This window comes from Heteronotia binoei, chromosome 1 (assembly GCF_032191835.1).
Source record: "Heteronotia binoei isolate CCM8104 ecotype False Entrance Well chromosome 1, APGP_CSIRO_Hbin_v1, whole genome shotgun sequence".
Classification (NCBI taxonomy): Eukaryota; Metazoa; Chordata; class Lepidosauria; order Squamata; family Gekkonidae; genus Heteronotia; species Heteronotia binoei.
Genome location: NC_083223.1, coordinates 99,145,720 through 99,167,379, shown reverse-complemented (window position 1 = coordinate 99,167,379; position 21,660 = coordinate 99,145,720). Strand labels below are relative to the sequence as shown.

Genomic DNA, 21,660 nt, shown 5'->3' with positions numbered 1-21,660 from the left:
CCTCTGTGGTTCCTTCGATCGGCCTCGAGGAGAAGGGGTTTGGGGTCGAGGTGTTTTAGCTGCTGTATGTGACAGATCAGAGGGGCTACCCTCGGTACCGGAGTGCTGCATGATGTCGATATCGCAATCGGAGTCCAAAGGCATCACGAGTTGTGTGGACATCGAGGTGAGTATTGGAGGGCTTGGCCGACTACCTGGCAAAGCAAAAGGTTTCAATGGGGGAATGATCAGTGCTGTCGGGTCCGATGGTGATGCCGGAGAGGATGGAGAGACAGGTTTGCTCCTGTGTTTCAGCTTCTTTGTTTCCTTCTTCCTCTTCTCCAAGTGAGACCCCTTATCCTCTTTGTGCTTTTTTGCAGGCGTAGAGAACTCTGACCTGGGAGCCAAGCCCGTCCGTTTATAAGGGTGGTCGGCATCGAAAGGGGAGCAATTGGTATCGACCATTTTCGAAGCCGCCAATCCGGTAGTTGGGATCGGTTGGTCGGTTTGAGTGTGATCTGTCGACGTTAGCGAAGACGTTCTTCGCAGGGACAGTGCCTGTTCCATCAGGGTCGCTGTGAGGCAGGCTGCTCTGTTTTTCTTGGTCTGCTTCGAGAATTTAGCACAGTGCGTGCATGAGTCCCTCCTGTGAAGTTCTCCAAGGCACAGTAGGCACAGTGTGTGGCCGTCCGGTGGGGCGATTTTACTCCCGCACTCGGTACACCTTTTGAAAAATCCCCAGCGTCTTTCCATACAAATGGGGGGGGGGGGAGGGGGGAAAAGGCGGGAAAAAGTTCTTTCCTCCCCGCTCTCCCGTGGGAAGTGGAGACGTTCCCGGAAAGGAAAAAAAGAATAACATAATTTACTGTTATAAATGAAAACTAAGTAGTGGAGAAATCTAGCAGAATCTAGCAGAAATGAAAGTTCACAGACTGGAGGGAAGAGTGATCGACTGATCTTAGCGGCGGTCAGAAGAGAACTGGTGGGATGTCCGCCCCTGCCTCGGTGGGCATGCTCAGTGGGGCTTCTGGGCACGCGCACTGAGGCGAGGGCGCAGAAATCCACAGCTTTTAAGTTTACCAATCGAGATCGGCGCTGGCGCCTAATCCCAACAATGTGATGCACAGAGACCACGAAGATCAACCGATATACATTGACAATCTCTTTCCAGATTTATACTTCTATAATTAGGAGATGAATGCAATACTCTATTAGGAGATATAACCTCTGAGGAACTATACACAGGATTAGGCTGCAGTGTGTGTAAAGTTGGTGGGACTACATCCCATATGGCTACATTAAACCCTTATTTTATTAGCATGATGTTCTAGACACTGAATTTATACTACTGGAATAAATTAGTTGTATCCTACACTCTGCTCAGTGAAAGGCTGAGTGTATTCCACTGGCATAAGGTATGTTAAAGACGCATCCTGCTAGCAGAAGAGCCTTTTGCCGGGGGGGGGAGCACCTTGTGCCCATGGAATGCACCATCCTTAATTTACCAAGTAGATGTATATAACCCAAAAGAAAACCAAATTGCCTTTAACTGGTTTGTGATATGATCTCCTGTTTTCTTAGATATACAGCTCCTTTACACATACCCTGGGGTGACACAGTTGTCTTCACCAACAGGATAACTCCCACAGCACTCTTGGGAATGTGATTTTGGTCTACATGGTTGAGCTTCCATGCATGTTTACACAACTTAAAAGTAATGTCTTATCTTCTAGGGAAGTCTGCATACTTCTAAACATACAAGGAAGCCTAGCCATGTGGACTGAACCAAGCTCAGCCACTTGAGTGGACTTTTTACATAGTAGTGAATAGAATAAGAGCCCTGCTGGATCAGTGAAGGGGCCTTGCTCTCTACTAGTTGCATTTAGGGTTGCAGACGTGAAACCTGATCCAGAACATGTTTATTCATAAATCCCACTGATGTCAGGGGGCTTTATTCCCAGCTGAGTATGCACAGGATTGCAGCTTTAGAACCCCTCTGATGTTGCAGGCAGAGGTCAACAAGGACAATTCTTTCCCATGAAAACCAGTGGGACTTAGAAAGTGCTAAACTTTGGCTGGATTGCACCTATCATGTCTACACTTTATATAACTGAATCACCTAGATAAAATTAAAGCTTGCAAAAGAGACAATCTTCTTCTACATTGTCTCCCTGAAAGACTACACCTTTAAATGGAAGCTTAACAGAAGCAAAAGTGAGGAAACCATAAAACCTGCTGTGTACCAGATTTTTTTTTGTGCACAGATTTCCTGGGGAGGGAAGAAAGACATAAAATAAAATACACAGTCAGTCACCAAATACATTGCTGAGAACAGCAACAAAAAACAAAAAAATGACATTGTCAGCTGAATTCACATTTGATGATGTACCAGATACTCTTATGTAGTGAAGGCAAATAAGCAAATTCTTAACTAGCTTTGGTAATAGGTACCTATATCAGAGTTTCTCTAAATAAACTGACACCTTTCCTAGATCCCTGGGTCAGAGATGATGTTTTCATATAGTGTTTTCCTCTTGGGGAAGCCCTTTCCAATGCGGAGAGCAAATGAAAACATTGGCTACTTCTGATTAAAGAAATATGATAAACTAGACCCTGCCATTGACAAATACACCACCTTCATTATTAAAAAAATAGTATTTTTAATGATAAAAATCTTGACTGGAAAGTTTATGTTCTATAATCTATTTAGAATCACAACAGCACAGATAATTCATTTATGAACTGCATGATGGAGTTCACGTGTTCATCTATAGAATAGCATAGTACGAGCATGAAGAGGCTACAGTACAAAACAAAACTTCCATCACACTAGGAGCTGTGATTTCACGAAGTTTACCTCAGAGAGTTGGAAAAGAAGGAGCAATATGGGGCCCACAGATGTGTGTGTGCGTGATTGTGTGTGTCTATGGGTACACACACACTTGCATGTAGTTGCTGAAGGGGAGTTGCACCACATTGTACATGGTTCATGTGCCAGTGAAAACTCATGCACTGAAACTTTGGGTTAAAATGCTAGTCTGTTCTCCTAACACTCATGCATAATGATCTGTTTCTGTACATAATAAAATATATTTATATATTTATATGCATTATGTCTTTATGCCGAGAAAAACATCTTCATATATCACTCTGGCGAGAAACGTATACATTGTCCTAGCCAAAGTGTCTTCACTCCATTTTTTAAAATTTAAAATGTACCACTGGGTTTTCCTTCTGTGTCTCTTCGCCCCTTTCCCCACAAAAAAGAGATGCCAGTAAAAAATAATCAGAAGAGAGGATCTGCACAGCACCATCACTGTTGTTCGTCATTACTATTAAAATTTACAAAAGAAACCCATATAAGCAAAATATATAAAAACTATTTTCTTTTCAGTGGAATTTATCCAATTACAGTCTACGCTCCTATGAAAAGCTGTCTGTATGGTTTGACCTCCCTTGCCTCTCCTTCCTGCCACCTCCTCAGCTTCTCCTCCCAGATTTCAGTGACACATTCATAAGAAGGAAAGACCAGTCAAGGAGAGGATGTAAAAATAACCAATGTAATAAATCACCCAAGTTCTGGATGATGTGTATACATAAAACTTTTTAAAAATTCAGTAAGTCTACACTTTTTTTTTATACTTTATTATTATTACTATTATTATTGGAAAGCAAATTGTTGCCTTCTAGATGGTTATGGTCAAATTGTTTGGTGTGATCAACTGTGCAGCTTCACTTAATCATTTGCATACCATCCAGTTGCTAAGCCATCCAGGCAAATGAAAAAATTCATTGTGGCTGTTTGGACAGAACATGCTAGCACAACACACAAGGCTAGGCTTAATCTGACCAACAGCAAGTTAGTTTGTGACTAACACTATGAAATGGCCTTCTCCTTATACCTTTTCAACACTGGCAAGGATGCAGCACTGATGGTGGCTAATTTTGTGAGGTAAAATCCACCTTCCTGGTGCTGAGAATAAACAGAAGGTATACCCTGACATTTAGGAAAAGACTTACTTGGGAGTTGCAGGATCTGAGTCAGATCAACCAACCGGGGTGGGGGGGAACCAAACCAAAAACATTATAACCCTTCCATAAACTACTTCTAGAATCCAATCACTTGGTGATCCTATAAAGGCTGCAGCATTCAAGTGGTATTGGTCTACTGAAATTGATTTAGTTTTTCATTGTGCATATACTATATTGTACTTGAGGGATCAGCATGTAAAAAGAGAAAAAAGAACAACTGATGCATTTCACAGGGCAGGGGAACCACCTTAGAGAGGGTGAGTAGGGGTGGGGTAAACTTTGGGCAAAAGAAAACAAAAGCCAACCAAAAGCATTCTGCAACCCAGTGACATACTGGAACACCATATATTGTTTGACAAAGAAACTATCCTAAAGGCTGCACAGTGTGTTCTGAAGCAGGATGGTGGCTGAATGTGGTATCCACAAATTGGTGCTTGCCCATCCCACTATAGGAAGATTTTGCATACTTCAAGAATGCATTGAGTTCCAGAAAAGGCAGTTTGTCAATCAGATTCTGGGGCTTCTTAACAGTCTCTGTTTCATTAGGAAAATAATACAGGATTCACAAAGGTTATAAGCTGTAAACGGTATCTCTGTCCACTTGTTGACAGTTGATTTGGCAAAGGGTTGTTTTTCTTTCTTTCATTCTCATGTCAGTATAAGGGCCTGGAAAAAAAAAAGAAAAGGGTAAATAATATCAGTGAATTGGCAACTGATCAAGATTAGATTATTGTAAACCCTGGCCTACTGATAGTACAGTGTTTTGTTGTGGAAGCCTCCACTTGCTATCCTAAAATATATTTAAGATTTGTGCAATTCTGAGGGCATGAAGAGTGGCATAAGGAAAGTAAGAGAGGCTCATCTCATTGCATAGCAGTTAGTTCAGTGAAATTGTATTGTAAAATTAAATACTGCTGTATATCCACCCATTCATGCAGAGCAGGCGGGTGTAGATTTCCTCATTCCTCTCGGTTCCAACAGCCCCTTCTAAACCCAGGAAAGAGCATTTATATGGTTGTGGGATACATGCAGAGGAACAGCTATGTGGGTCAGTGCGCTGGAGTGAAATCAGCCCCTTTTCTCACTACAACTGTGCTTTCACAGTTGTATTGAGTGATTTCACCCACTATCTTTCTTTACTCCATCCTCCCAACCCACACAACTCTGAGCTGGTCCCATGATCCTCAGAATGATCCTTCTGGAGGTCAGAAGTGAATGCAAGAACAAAGAGAGGAATACAGGGAAACTCCGCATTCTATGCACAGTGATAGGATAAATGCTACCAAATGATAGAGTTCTACTGGCATAGATAGGCTATATTCGGATATCATGATGAATTGTTGGTATTTTAAATTCTGATTTGTGCTGCAAAGGTGTACAAACAAATCCCTGTTCATGAGTAAAGCCTGGATTCTTTTATTCTTGCCTCTTCTTTGTTTCTTAGTACAGATAGCATCTTTCCATGTGCTGTTGTCTTTCTGGCCAGGCACCCCAATGGCTGGTACTGCTCAACAAACTGTGCTTTGTCAATTAAGAATTAGTACCAACTGTGGTTAACAAATGAACTACAAATCCAGGTTTGTAATCGCAGTTTGGTTCTCACATAAAAGGTCTGCATTTGACTATCACAACTAACCATGGTTGGAACAAACCAGGGTTTATCAAGCATGTTTATCATGAAGCCTGAATGTAGCCCTAAAGGCAAAAATGTGAGTGTGTGTACACACATACACACACATAAGGCACTACAGAAGTCAGAACTCAATGTCACATCCTTTCCATGTTCCATGTCGAAGTGCACCCCTCTCCCGACAAGTCACTTTTTCCTTCTTTGATACATGCATTGAGTGGCTTCAGACATCACAGCAAGTGCTGAAAGCAGCTGGACAAGTGACCTTCCACTAGTCACACTTCTGTAGCAACATCCAAAAAACCTGCACAGGGGAAAGCTGCTCCTGATTAAAGAAAAGTTTCATTCACAGAAACTTGGAGAACAAAAGCATTGTGTAGTTTATACAATCAAAACTCGCTTGTCATTAATCTCGGCATTGTAAGTATTTTATGAATAAGCAATTGGATGGATCAACGCATTTAGCCCCTCTGTTGTTGCAATGTAAACATCAGGATCAGGCATCACAGTGTTTGGCTGACTAGTCAGAATCCCATCCAGGAAATCTGTCATGATGTCAGTATAGGGACATTTATTGACACAGAGCCAAATTTCAGACTTTGCAATACAATCTGAGTAATAGAGTACATAAATGCAACTGCTCAGTGTTTTAGGGCTTATGCATGTGTGGCTTTGCGTGAAGTAGGAGATGAGATACCTAGGCTCAGATATTCAGGGAATCTTTTGTGTGTAATCCTTCACAACTCCCACCTCATTAACTAGGTGCAGATAAATCCCTACTTATCCACTTTCTAGAATTCCACTGAAACCATCTGGTTGTCTCAACTCCATTGGCACCATTCTTGGAGTGGAAGGCCAGAGCTACTGGCAATATTTTGCATGCTTTTCTGTGAATTGTCCAGAAAGAAGTCCAGGCCAACAAATGGTGCAAAGGAAGACTAGACCTTTACTGAATGTGCAGAATAGCACATTTCAGCAGTGGATTACTTTTCATTTTTTAAAGGTACAGGATTCCCATCCACTTTTGCATCTGTTCACCCTAAACAAAGAAAAGTTTAAAAGTTTGTTGGTTTAAACAAAAATACTTGTGTTTCACTATTATCAGCAGATGACAAAATGGCAAGTCATAATGACTCTGTGTGGGGAGCACAAAGCATGCCTCCAGTGTGTTCACATGTAAATATACATTTCTGAAGTTCCTTTCATTTGATTACAGCGAACATGTGTGAATGGGGAATCACAGATATGAGGGACAGAATTTTTTATCATCTGAGTCACAATTAGGGTTGCCAGCTCCAACTCAGGAAATATCTGTGGACTTTGGGGGTGGAGCCAGGAGCAAGGTTGTGACAAGCACGACTGAACTCCAAAGGGAGCTCTAGCCATCACATCTAATGGAACCGCATTCCTTTTACATGCCTCCCTTCCATTGGAAATAATGGAGGATAGGGGCATCATCTTTTGGGGCTCAAAGAATTGGACCCCTGGATCAATCTTTTTCAAACCTGAGGGGGGAAGGTTGAGGAGATGCACCAGATACTATGCTGAACTCAATGTCCCTATCTCAAAAAACAGCACCTCCAGAGCCTCAGATACCCACTGTTTGATTATCCATTATACCCTATGGACACTGATCTCTATAGGGAATAATGGAATGCTCAGCTGACATTTCCCTCCCCCACCTTTCTGATAACCCTGAAGTGGAGGGAGGGCCTCCAAAAAGGGGAATCCTCTAACCCCAACTGGGGACTGGCAACCCTATCATTTTCAGTGGAGCCAATTCACATACCTGAATACATGCCAAGGAAACTTTGAGACTAGACTAGCAATGCACTCTAGCTAGCCCCCCCCCCTTTCAAATCAACCTGGATACTCCAGTTGGTGCAGAATTCCATAGCTTAGTTATTATTGGGAACTAGGCAGAGAATACATATTACAACCATTCTTCTGTCACTTCATTAGTTGCCCATGAGTTACCAAGCTCAATTCAATCACCTACAAAGACTTTCATGGCCTGGACCCTCATATCTGCAAGACCACCTATCCAACTATGTCCTGTCATGACAGCTCTACTCAAATAAGGTGTTCTGCAGCTATTACCCTACAGATGGGCAAGATCAACAACTGCCCGTACATGTGCCTTCTCTTTAGTGACTCCCCACCCCAACCTTGTGGAATGGCCTGCCTGAGGAGGTCAGGAAAGCTCCCATGCTCTTGGCACTTTGCAAACTATGCAAAACAGAGTTGTTCAGAATGGAAATGTAAAATGGAAAGAGGGCTACATTACAACAGATTGGTCCTGGAAAATGCACTGTGATTCTATTGATGTAATACCATGTATCTGCACTGTTTAACATGTCACATTTAGTACCTACACTGTTCAGATGGCACCTCCATTTCAAAATTTCTGCAATTCCAAGTCCTATTACATTGCTTATTAGATGTTATCCTATCGATTGCATGGATTTACGTACATCTTGTAATCTACCCTTGTCTCAGTGAGACAGGTACTTGTAACGTAAAATAAATTATACATCTGCCACTCATAATTCTGTAGGAACCAAGTGATATTCATATGTGTGAACTGAACTGAATGTCAAACTGACTCCACTGAAAAGCAATGTATTTGAAATGATGGGAGAAGATATGAAAATTCCATCTGTGGTGGCCCTTTTGCACATGCAAGTCATAATTTGACATGGCGATTATCAAGACACGAGCAGCTATATATAAACTAGCCCCATATTCCACCGTCTTAAAATGTCATGTTTTACACCTATTTTATTACTCGTATGCATATGCTAGATGGGAATGGATATTTTGTACTGAAGATTGTGCTAACCACCTTAAGGGCCATGTGGATCTAGATTTGGTATTCCACTTTGTAAAAATAACCAGTGTCACAGAACTGTGGAGTCTGTTCTGTGATTTGCTGCAGAACAGGTATCTGGAGAGACAGAATATACATTTTTCTAAATAAACAAATATACAAAATTCTGAGATAAGAGCCATAAAAATATTATCTGCAGTTGTTCTGCAAGAAAAAAACTTTCTTAGAAGAGATTATATAAAGACCCAGAGGGAAAAAAATTCAAGACAATTTGCCATTCCATATAAATGTGAGGGCTGTTCAGAGAAGCACTCAGTAGCACTTGTTTGGAACTTATATGAATTGCTATTTCCTATAAACAACATAATATGATATTGTTAGATGACAGCTTTGCTAGATTTTTGCTCCCCCATGCAAAAAAACCATAAGAATCAAATTCATTCTCAATTTAAATTTTTATGCAAGCACTGAGATAGCAAACTATAAAGTTTATACTTGCATCACCCTCATCCTAGTCCATTTTGTCCTAATAGTAAGCCTGTGAGTATGTATTTTGGATTGGAGAACTATTTCATTTGCTACGTTTGCACCTCATTCCTTTACTGTTAGCTTAGAGTTAAATCCTCCAAGCTCTGATCTCAACTGAAGTGTCAAGAGAGAAGCTCTAAAGTATTACCTAATGCAGATTACTATACCCATTTGGTTCCCACAGGTGTTAATTATGCTGTACTGGAAATTTATCCAGAATGGAAAGGTGACGCATTACTGTTTCCCCAAGTGCAACATACTGTTAATGTGTGGGTGGTGAAACTGGATCAACGGGAAAACTATAACATTCTCTCCAATACAAACATTTAGAAAAATTAGGGTTGGCAATCCCCAGTTGGGGGTGGGGATCCCCTGGCTTTGAGGCCCTCCCCCCACTTCAGGGTTATCAAAAAGTGTGGGGGGGGGGAGGTTGAATCTCTGCTAGGCACTTCATTATAGTCTATGGAAATGGGTCTCCATAGCGCATAATGGAAAATCAATCTGTGGGTATCCCCCCCGCTTCTTTTAGGTAGAAGCACCAAATTTTCAGCATAGCATCTGGTGCCTTTCCTAATCCCCCTCCCAAGTTTCAAAAGGACTGGACCAAGTGGTTCAATTCTGTGAGCCCCCAAATAAGGTGCCCCCATCCTCCATTATTTCCAATGAAGGAAAGGTGGTCCCTTTAAATGTGATGGCCAGAACTCCCTTTGGAGTTCAATTGTGTTTGTCATAGTCTTGCTCCTGGTTCCACTCCTAAAGTCTCCTGTTTCCACATCTGAAGTCCCCAGATATTTCCTCAGTTGGAGCTGGTAACCCTAAAGTTAAAACAGTGGGGTCCCCAGTGTGACACACAGTACTTCCAAGTTCCTACAGCACAAATCTTAGGACCAACTAAAAATATCATCCTAATGATCTGACCTTCAAATAAATTAAACCAGCTTGTCTGCAGGTATATTTGATTTATGGACTAACTTGAAAGGCTAAAATATTCATGCTAATCAGACTCCAGAGCAGCCCCACTGAATATAATAAAGCTAACTCAGAAGAGGATTTTATCTTTATTCTCTATAGACCAATAGGTGTGAACAAAGTAAGAACCATATTTTAATAGTATGGTAGCCATAGAGATGGACAGAACATGAATAAGCACATCAAACAAGGCTTTATTCTCCTGCCTCTTAATAAATAAAAAAAAAATCACTCCCACAGCTTCAAAGAAGAATTTGTGAACAATTTTGCTTATAAACTCAATATTTTCTTTTCTTTCAGATGAATAAGATGTCCACTTTCAATGGATGGCCACTCAAGATGATCTGAAGTAGATTTATTTCCCTGTAATATTTTATAACCTCAAAGTCTCTGGTAATTTCCAAGTGGTCTTTAAAGAGAGCTGGATCATGGGTTAAGTAGAACGAAGTAAGACCAGTTCGGGTGTAGTGCATAAATGACAGACCTTGGAAGATGAAGTTTGTATCCTATCAACAGGATGTCCTAGGCCATGCCAATCTCTTCCTTAAAAATGGGAGCAATCACGCTATATTGTTTCAGCAGTTGCTCAGTTCATAGCCCGGTAAGACAGATATTAGTTAAAAGAACAAACTGAAACAAAACACTTAGCAGCTCAGTTTAAGAGGGCTATGGATTGTTTTGTCAAGGTGCTACAGACATGAACAAATTCATAACCATTACTCACTTAATATTCTGCCTTAATGTGTTTTGATTTGCTATTCCACGGAAAACCTGAGCTCTCTTTTTGACATTAACAGAATTGTTGCCTTTTCTCTTTTTTGGTTGTGGGGTTGTACATTCTAGGTACATATTCATTTTTTAAAACAATCCCTTCAGACCATTGCACGTTCTCAGATCAGAAAGCCAAAGCACATCATTCCGATGGAGGCTATGCTGCGACAATATCTCACAGAAAAGGAAATAAGCCCAAGAATGTGAACACAGGGAAACGTTCAGAAAAGAAAGCTTAATTGAAGATACTCCCTAAATCAGGAGTGTCGAACTCATCTGTTACAAGGGCTGAATCTGACATAAACGAGACCTTGTTGGGCTGGGCCATGTGTGTCATAAAATGTAATGCCAAGTAGTGGAGAGATAAACTTTATAAAGGACACAGACAAATGCAAAGATTTTTCAAAAACTTAAAATAAAACATGCTTAAAACATATTTAGCACTCATTGGTCTTAAAGGTGCTTTCTTTGTATCTCTCCTGTGTGATCTAGGGAACTGGGCAAAAGAAGTTCTGGCTCTTTCCTTCCTTCCTCAGGGGACCAGGTGGAGCCTCAGCCAATAGATGAGAGGCTTGGCTCAGTAGCTCTGCTGTGCGATTGAGAGAGGCTGCCAAAACAAGCTATCCTGAGGGAGGAACCTCAGTCTATGGAAAAAATAGAGGCTTTGCTCTATAGCTCCTGTGGAAGCCTGGCAAAGCAAGCTGTGATGGCAGAAGGAAGCAAGAGAGAGGGAGAAGGAAACAGATGACAGCCAGCTGCTTGGGAGTCTGATAGGAGCCACATGTTTGACACCTCTGCCCTAAATTGTTTTCACCTCTCTTTGGTACAATTACTTCTCTGTGCAAATCTGGAAAGTAAAATTCTAAACCAAGAAAATACAAGGAATAAGAATGGAAGAGAGATTGCACTGGAAGCCAGTTTAAGCTAAAACTTGTATATCTCTGGAGAAAACATTCTGCTTTTTTAGAAACTGAATCCAATTCATCTTAGGCTACAAAATAAAGGTCAATCCCCATCAACATCCCAACCCCAGTTTCACTGGTGTGTTGGGATTATGGCATGACTGCCTACTGCATGAACTCCCACACACTGTTGTCTCCCTAAGTCAAGGAAACAATGACTGAGTCTCCCTAACTATAGCCAGGACAAAAATGGAAATATTAAGCTGGCAGTTCCTCAACCATTCTCCTCTCCTTTCTGATGTGAGACACAACAAGAATGCTGCATGGAAGAAGTTGAATTCTACAAGAAAAAAAAATAGAAGGAATTGATTGCATTTCTCATCCCCACCTTGCCCTTCTTCCAAACTACTGAAAGCTTATTATTATGCCAGCCATCCTCAAACCTACTTGCCAGGACTTCTGAAACCCTTTCCCCCCCAAGCAGAATCTTGCAAATCAAGGGATGAATTTCAAAGTGTAAACTTCCTTCCAACCACTGACAAAAGCACAAAGAAACAGACATTTGCTAGCTATTGCAGCAAGTATAAACTACTCACAGAATCACATCATAGGTAAGAGAATGTGTCTGCCATTCAATGTATTCCTGTTTACATGGCACCAGGGTAGCAAACAAGAAGGGTACCAATTTGGGCCTGACTGAGACACCCTAAAGTTCAGCCTGTGTCAGTGTCACCATTCTGAAGAAACATATTAACTTCCTTAGTAAGGGCTCTGTGAACCAACACTATACACCAAGGCCTCATACCATCTTTGATAGCTAAATGACATTGATGTTCGCTTCTGTCTGAGTACATAAAGGCAAATGTTGTAATAATTATTGTATTTTAAGACAAGCTTGCTAAATCTTGTAATGATTGGAGAAAACATCTTCAGGCATGTGCACTGCACACATTTTCTTAGAAAGGTAAAAAAACAAAGTTCTGAGCATTGCTGAAATTATTGGTAATAGACTGGCAAATGACTGAAAAATATGGGTATAGAATGAGAGCTAATTAGAACAATTTGCTAACTTTTGGTACATTGGTTTTCAGCCAAAGTGTGGCATTACATTCACAGAAGGGGTGACATCCACAAAAACTGTTATTCTCGTACTTTGCCTGATATACAGGATACTTCTACTGATCAACAAAAATAAGATCAAAAGGGCTTCAGATTATCCCTGGGTTTGAACAAGTGGACATGTTTAATGTAGCTTCACCACGAGATTGTTTGTATAAGGTGTTCAATAAGGGGTCATATTTTCATATGGGATTATTTAGCAGGCAAATGATATCTGCCTTGCTCTGTATCAAATCTACCTAGAATCCCACATGGTCAGACGATAAAGGTGGAGGTCCCCAGAACAGCATCATACAGTATATCACAGGAAAATCTTTCCTTCTATAAGGAAGTTTGTTCAAAAATGCACAAGGACATGGATGGTATTTTTCCATTAATTATGAAAAGGTGCTCATTTAAGAGGCTGTTGAGAGCACTCTTCAAGAGTGTTCTTTGGCATACTCATTGTGACCTAGCCCAGACCACACTTTGTATGAGTACCTGTGCTATCTAATTAAGTCAGATACCTTGGGTGCCCTTCCACTAGGCATGATCTTGTCAAGCAACATATCAATGGTCTTTAGATCTGAGACTCCTCAATGGAAGTCTATCATTTTACATATCTACTGAACTTTGCAAATGCTAGATTTAAGAGATGCCTACATCTAAACAATACAAATGCATTTTAAAAGAAAACAGTCTTCCAAGCCTGTTTTCTGTATTAATATGTCATTCTGGGAAGTTTTAATTTATTCAGATGTAACTGTATATAAGAAAACCTTGGTGTCTGAAAGAGGAAAACGAGCCCCCATAAATTAGACTGCAATATATAGGCATTTTTCAGGTCTGTGGAAATTTGAAATGTATTATAGAGGATATTAAACAAAATAATCAACTGCATTTAAGGATGATTGTGTTTGAGACCACAGGATAATATGCAAAGGTATCTTTTGGTAGCAGTTGTATACATTGCTCAGACTCGATGCTCAATGGACAAACGGTAATATATTATTAGTAGATATTAGTAGATGCAAATGTGTCTAAACCACAGATCCTCAGAGCCAAATTAAACATTTCCTAGGAGATCTATTCAATACTCTCCTGGCATTTTTAAAATGAAAAGCAGCTGCAAGCAGCAGCAGTCAGGGGTAATGGAACTGTAGAGACAAGTGCTATTGAACTCTTTTGTTTTAGGCCATTTTCCTACCCAGAATTGCATCTCTCAGCTGCTTTTTCATTTGCATGGGGGGAAAATACAGGAATCCTACTAAGGATGCATGATCGTGTTAGTACTTTTGCTCAGTATGAGAGAAACGAGAAGCTCAGATCTCTGGTAAAAGTACTTGGGTGAGGAGCCAATAGGATGAAGCGACATTCTGTGGCATTGTGCCTGAATGCCTCTGCATCAAAATCCCCTCTTAACAAAGAATGTGCTTCCCTCAGCACTATGTACCTGGGAGCTACTGAGGGAAGAACCATGGGTGGCATCAATGAATAAGACCACTCCATACTGGTCCAGGTAAAATTTGTCGGAAAAGATCATCTTATAGAAAGATAATACTGGTTGCATGAACCAATCCTTAGCCACTGATGAAGGAAGGACACATTATATATAATTGTACTACATAATATTGCAACCCGTTCACTAAGATCTAGCAAGACTGTCCCAAAAAGACTGCTTTCTTTTAGAAAACATTATGTTATTACATGTTATTGTTTCACAGTTCACGCTAGTCAAATGAATGTCAGCAGACTAAACATTGCTAACCTGCTTTGACCATTTCCCCTCTTTGCATACATCCTTCAGCCTGGAACCCAACTCTGTGATGAAGCTTGCTTAGCACCAGTGAAGTTTCCCACATTCAGAGTGACAACATTCTGGGCGGAGATGAGGGAATCAAAGTTAAAATCCAACCCATCTGCATCCATAAGTTCGCTGCGAATAATGGACTCCATGTCACATTCCAGGCTCCCATTGAAAATATCTAGGTCCAAGTCACTGGGGAATTTATCATGCCCCATGACTGGAAGGCTCACACTGTTGGAATATAAAGAGCCTGAGAGTGAGTCAGAAAGTGATTGCATAGACTGGTTGACAGGTGACTGTTGCTGGTGTTTGGCTGACCCAATGTTGTTTGTGTCATTTAAGCCTATAGTACCAATGGAATTTGACAAGGCACGGCTGCCACTAAGAGAAGAATTCTGGGACTGATGCTGGTGGTGGAGCAGGTTCTGATTGACCAAACTGCCCTGGCTTGGCTGAGCAGCAAATGACATCATTGGGTCGTTCCGGAGCATGATGTTCCTGCGTACGTTTTGCGCAGACACAGCTGTGCTAGCTTGTGACATGAGTGGATCTGACTGAGTCATCATGACATCACTGTGGCTAAGCGAATCCGATGCCAGCAGATCCTGCAGAGTTTGGTTATTATAGTGAGAAATGGAAGAAAATGTAGCTTGCTTGTTCTCTTGGATGGTTTGCATGGGAGACTGACGGAGGGAATTCAGAGATGAAGGTCCAAACACAGCATTATTGAAGCTGCTTGAAGGAGAACCAAGACCTGAACCTTTAGATCCATAAGGAAAACTTGAGCTTCTTTGCATGAGTCCTCCTGTGGGTGACTGCTGGGAAGAGGGGAGTGTGATATTATCCAGAAGATCATCCATAAGGTTATCTGTCAGGCCATCATTCAAGTTCATGGTGCCAGCCATATCAGTCAACCTAGGCAGTTCAACATTACAGGGTTTATTTACTGATGGGGACATGCTGGGTGGGCTACTGTACAGCATGGGTGATAGTGGAGCATCATCATCCTGGACATCATCTAACTCAGTACTTGCCAATATTGGGGACAAGCGGCCACTTATTGTACTGGCGTTTGAGTTTGTACGAGACCGAAAATCCGTCCATGCATCCAGCTCATCGCTGCTACGTGAGGTTGGGCTACCTGGCCATTTGGAGAGCTGGGAGGGGCTGTCTTCACTAGTTTCCTGTGCAGCTTGTAGAGCTGCCTTTTTCTTAGCTGCTCGTCCTCTGCTTTTTGTGTACTTGTTGCTGTTGTCCATTGAAACAGCACGCCTCCGTGGTGCTTTCCCACCTTTCCCACCATCTGGGTTGATCATCCACCATGAGCTTTTCCCAGTTCCTTCATTCTGTACCCTGATGAATCGACTGTGAAGGGACAAATTGTGCCTGATGGAATTCTGCAAGGAAAAAAAAAGGAGGGAAACATGATGACTATAAAGGACAAATGTTCATTCCAGTTTGTAAAAGTGATCTTACTACTATTTCACCTACTACTGCCTTTGACTGAATCAGATCACTGGTCTCTTAAGACCAGTACTGTCTATTCTGACCGGCAGCTGTTCTCCAGTGTCTCAGGTAGTGATATTTCACATTAACTAATCCTGGGGCTGAACCTGGGACCATCTGTGTACAAGGCAGATTTTCTACCAATCAGTAATAGTAACAGATCTTCTTATTGGCAAAGTTTACATGAACAAAGTTCTAGACATTGTACTGAACATACAACTCATGTGGATCTTTCCTAGAAGTTCTTTTGTAGGAAACAATGTTCAGCACTGATGCTACTTTTGTAATTTCATAGCTGACAGGTATTGTGTTTGGTATGATATTCTCAACAGCTCTATTAAGGCTTCCCAAATAATAATTCTGTATATTCTGACCGGTGAAGATGATTATTTAAATATAAGTAATTATTCAACTAAATATTGACTTTCCTCTTCAAGTATTTTATTGAGATACTGTGGGGATTATCTTAACAAAACAAAAAATTATGTGAAATGAAGGCTATGAATACAGATAAGGTGTGACCCCTAAGCACTGATGTTCAAAAACACAATGCACATCAAATTTTGCATGTGTTTAAAATCACGGTGTAAAACCATGTTTAAACTGAAGCAAGCAGCAACTGCTATAATAATTTCCCCCATAGTAACAATTCATTATTTTCTCATTCATGGACCACTGAATGAATTAAATGGCTTGTTACTCTACTAGGAAAAAATGATGGCGCAGTGGGAAAAGAAATTTTAATTCACTTGAAGATCCCTATACATTTTGCACATAGCTCCAGAGGATCTTTAACCATCTTGTAGCATATTCTCACCATAATTAGGATATGGTCTAAAATATGGTTGTTTTACCAAAGATCACTTGAAACACACAGTGTGTGAAACACTGCACCTTCATGTTTTCCTTCCTTTCCTTGGTCCTGCATTGGTACAGCCCTCTTTTCTGCAGGTTGCTAATTTGTTACCCAGACTATCGTCATAATTTTTTCAAAGACTTGCCATTATATACAGCACAGTCAGCTGTTGGTTAGACATCTAGTGGATCTGTAAAAAGACCCAGCAATGCCAAGTTCTCACACATCATACATAGGAAGTGGAAGTACTGTTGGTGCAATTATAACTGCCTGTACTAAAAGAGAAAACACACCAGCTTCCCAGAAATCTCTATGCAATTTCAGTCATGCTATGGTGTTCAGACCCCCTGCATGGTAAAGTGCCAGTAAGACAAAGGCCATTTCCATCAACTCTATTGAGAAGCCACAAGTTTCGGCTAGTTGAACCCAGGAAAAAAAACCTGGCTACAGAACCTGAGCTTAAAATGCATTTCTGAATTATATTCTTCATTTTTATACATAAAGATGTGTTCTGGATTCATGGCACCTTGGCAAAACACCTGTAATGGTGCTGCATGCTTACATGGAAGGCAAATATATAGATCTTTTAAAAACCGGCATGCAGAATTTTTTTATTTATGTGGAAAAGACAAACATGTGCTTTCTGCCAGCTATTTTGAAAACTAAAAGGTAACAGGATCACACAAATTGTTAAATTTCTGTTATAATTTACCACAGGGATTCTTGTTGAAGATGGATGAGTCACCCTGGCATTCTTACCACTGACACAGACAGCAAATGACATTAAGTTAATGGAAGACATCTGGGGTGTGCAGAGAAATGTGATCCACATGCTTCTTTCATTCACTTGCTAAGTATATTTTTCTTTTAAAAGTATTGTGCGTGCAGTCAGGGATGCTAAAGTAAAAAGCTAAATCTGTTCCTCTCACTTGTATGTACAGAAGAGTCACCATGGACTATCATATTTAGGAAAAGGAGAGAAAGCATACTGGCTTGGCTCAGTAGTTTCTAACTATGACTCCATTTTTTTTTTAAAAAAAGAAGATACCAGAGTGTTTTCTGTTTTCACAGTGCCTGAACCCCCCCCCCCCCCATGCACTCTGATAGCCTCATGGAACATCTGTTTTAGCTGGCTTCCCCACTCACTTGACTAGAAAGAGCAGCTCTGAACATGCACAGCAATAGCTTTCCTTATTTGAATGAAGGACCAAGTTGTTTTGGAGTAGAATACTCCATGTATGCCCTAGAGCTCTCACACTTAAACTGAATTACTGGTGTGGAGGCACAAGATTCCTTTAGGTGACAGGGACAAGATAATTTTGGAAGAATAGCCTTCTTAGAAGACAACTGTTAAAGTAAAACATTTTCTCTTCTGTTAGCACAGCTAATATGGCTGAGTGAACAGAGTTCTGGATCAGAAGGCCGGGTTCAACCCTACTTTAGACATGGACTATTTTCAGGGGTGTTGAACTCATTTGTTATGAGGGCCAGATCTGAAATAAATGATACCTTGTTGGGCCCGGCCATGTTGGGTTGGGCCGAGCCATGCCAGGCTGGGCCATGTGTGTACCTATTTAAGATTAGGTAGCAGAGATATAAATGTTATAAAGAACACAGACAAACCCAAATATGTATTTTTAAAAAACATAAAACATGCTTAAAACATTAGCACTCATTAGTTTTAAAGATGCTTTCTTTGTATTTCTTCCATGGGATCTAGGGAACTGGGCAAAGGAAGCTCTGACTCTTTCCTTCCTTCCCCAGGGGACGGGGGGGGGGGAAGCCTCAGCCAACAGAAGGAAGAGAGGATTGGCTCAGTAGCTGTGCTGTGCAATTGAGAGAGCATGGCAAAGCAAGCTATTCCTCCCCAAGGGAGGAGCCTTAGCCAATGGAGAAAATAGAGGTTTTGCTCTGTAGCTCCTGTGTAATTGAGCAAGCCTTGCAAAGCAAGCTGTTATGCAGAAGGAAACAAGAGATAGGGAGAAGGAAGCAGATGACAGCCAGTTGCTTGGGAGCCTGATAGGAGCCTTCCAGAGGTCTGATTCTCTTTCCAGCTTAGTTCACCATCTTTGAAAATGGTAATAGGTAATGGTGCTGTGATGGACAGAGGTCTAGATTTGTAACTGATCTGCTCTCTATTTCAGGATTACGGAATGTTGTGTAAGTGTCAAAGTGGGCAATCTAATAACAACAAATCCACTTCACCTCACACACTTAAAGGGACAGTGAATGTAATATTAATATAAAAGGAGGGTGTGGGTGGTGAGGTAGAACACAACTCACTAGCCTGAGGGGCTTTTTGTCAGCAAAGTGGTATATGATACAATAACAAGATAAAGGACTGTATCAAGGGTTGTGACAAGTGCTGCCTACCTCACAGAGTTCCCAAATGAAATAATAGTGGCCTACCTCATACCTATGACATAGGCACTATTATTCCCATTTTTAGATAGAGAACAAAGTCGGAGAGAGACTGACAAAATCTGGGAGATACTGAGATGTTGAGCATCATCTAATTAGTCCATGAGTAAAGAGGGATTGATCAGAATTCTCTGATCCCAAACTCTACCTATTCAGCCAATAAATAAAAAAAATAAAAATGCAGGGCACTCTGAACATGAACACGTTATATGAACAATCCATAATAGTGATGAAAGGCTCAGACAGTGTACTAACAGAATGAATTACTGTATTCATGGCAAATGACCCTGAAGAGAACAAAGGTAAACTGTAAATTGTAACGTAACGCAAGAGTTTAGGCCAATGCTAAGTGCTCCCCCTTTCAGTTTTTGCCCTCAACTGATACTTTTGTATCAATTAAGTTTCTCTGGGATATGCAATACCAGCTAACAGCTGAATTAAGTTAGTTTATATATAGGATTAAAATAGTCCTTGGAGTGCATCCTCCCCCCACATTTACAATCTGCCTGAAACTAGAATTACCAGCCTTTAAGAAGTCCAATTGCTACCTTTCAACCAATTTTAATAAACCATTTTGAAAACATATGTGCAGGACTCTGCCCTAATGCTGAAATTCCCCATGACCTGAAAGAAGCAAAGACCCCTCCAAGACATGTATTCCTCTAATAATGTATCTAAGGCACTCCTGTGAACAGGGGTGTCAAACATGTGGCCCCAGGACCCAAATCAGGCCCTCAGAGGGCTGCTATCAGGCCCACAAGCAACTGGCTATCATCTGCTTCCTTCTCCCTCTCGCTTCCTTCTGCATCACAGCTTGCTGTGCAAGGCTTACTCAATCGCACAGGAGGTACAGAGCAAAACCTCTATTTTCTCCATTGGCTCCATTTCCCCTGGGGAAAGAAGAAAAGAGCCACAGCTTCCTTTATCCAGTTACCTGGATCACATGGGAGAGATACAAAGAAAGCACCTTTAAGACCAACAAGTGCCAATGTTTTAAGCATGTTTTATTTTTTAAATCTTTAATTGCATTTGTCTGTGTCCTTTATAAAGTTTATATCTCTGCTACCTAATCTTAAATAGGTACACACATGGCCCAACAAGGTCTCATTTATGTCAGTTCCGGCCCTCATAACAAATGGGTTTGACACCTCTGCTTTAGAACAAATCTTCTCTCCAATGCACTATGAGCAACTATCTTTAAGAAAAAACAGGATTACATCATTTCACAAAACAAATAGCACTGTAATCTAAAAACCTTGTTCATTCACAGGTTTCAAAGGGTTAATGCCATGGAATACCTTACATCATGAACATTTATGTTGTTTAGCCCATTTCATGTGTACCACTAATTGCCCTTCCTATTTCAGTTTGTCATTTGTAAACGTTTCATTTTTTTTCTTCTTTGGGCAAGGAAAATTGGCCAGTCCTCCCCCTACAAGAATTTCCCCAATCCTCCTAGCACAGTGTCTGTTTTAGCCTCTTCCATACCATGTTTACCTTATGGAGCTTGCCCATTAATTCAGACACCAGCTGCAAGCGCCTCCACTGGAATACAGAGGCTTTTTTGTCTGGAATCAACATGTGGTATCAATTTATCATTCACAACAATGTAGTGAGGAATCCACTCATTTTAAAATAAAAAGTGGTACACTTTAACTCTTAAAGGTCCTTTTACCCTTTTCTGTTTTTTTAAAAAGCCTAACAATTAGCAAGATGAAATACAGATGGTGGCTATGCAGTCTGTCCGACTCTTTGTGTTTTGTTTTGATTTTGGTACCAGTCAGATTGCTATCCCAGAGAAAGTGTACTAGAAAAAGCTACACCAGCTCTGTTATGTGATAATGACTGAAACAGAAGCTTATTTTTTCAAAAGGGTCACTGGGAAGTAGTGCATTACAAGCCAAACTCTGTCTCACTAACCCATAAATGTTGGTTATTATATGTTTTTATTTGTATAGTGCCATCAAAGCTTATGGCTTTTTATAGAGGAAAATAAGGCAGGCCCTTATCCCAAGGAGCTTAAAAATCTAAAATTTGAGGTAATGGAAACAACAAAGGGAAGGAGGCAAAGACAGCAGAAAATGGAAAACAATAAACCTTCTGCATGGGCAAGGAAGTGTGATTTTGACCCTTCTAGCTGCAGTCATATCCAGAAAGAGACAGAAATTCCATCTTTGACATGTGGAGCTACATTCACAGTTAATTGGATATAAGCCTGTGTTTATATCCCACTTATCCAGGTTATTGATCAAGTCTGCAATTTCTGCTCTTCAGAAACTCTGCAGTATTACCAGATTGTTCTCTGGGCCCTAGTGAAAAGCATCTTTAGTT

The 21,660-nt window shown here is 40.8% G+C and overlaps 1 protein-coding gene across 1 annotated transcript in view; it reads right to left on the bottom strand.

Moving 5' to 3' along the window:
- Positions 1–4,643: 4,643 nt before the first annotated feature.
- The window catches only part of FOXO3 (forkhead box O3), a 163,841-nt gene continuing 146,824 nt past the window's right edge, over positions 4,644–21,660 (bottom strand). The window contains exons 2-3 of the mRNA XM_060237906.1: positions 14,508–15,943; positions 4,644–4,677 (exon numbers count right to left, since the gene is read on the bottom strand). Coding sequence (XP_060093889.1) covers positions 14,543–15,943 — 1,401 coding nt within the window. The 3' untranslated portion in view covers positions 4,644–4,677; positions 14,508–14,542. The remainder of the gene's footprint in view (positions 4,678–14,507; positions 15,944–21,660) is intronic.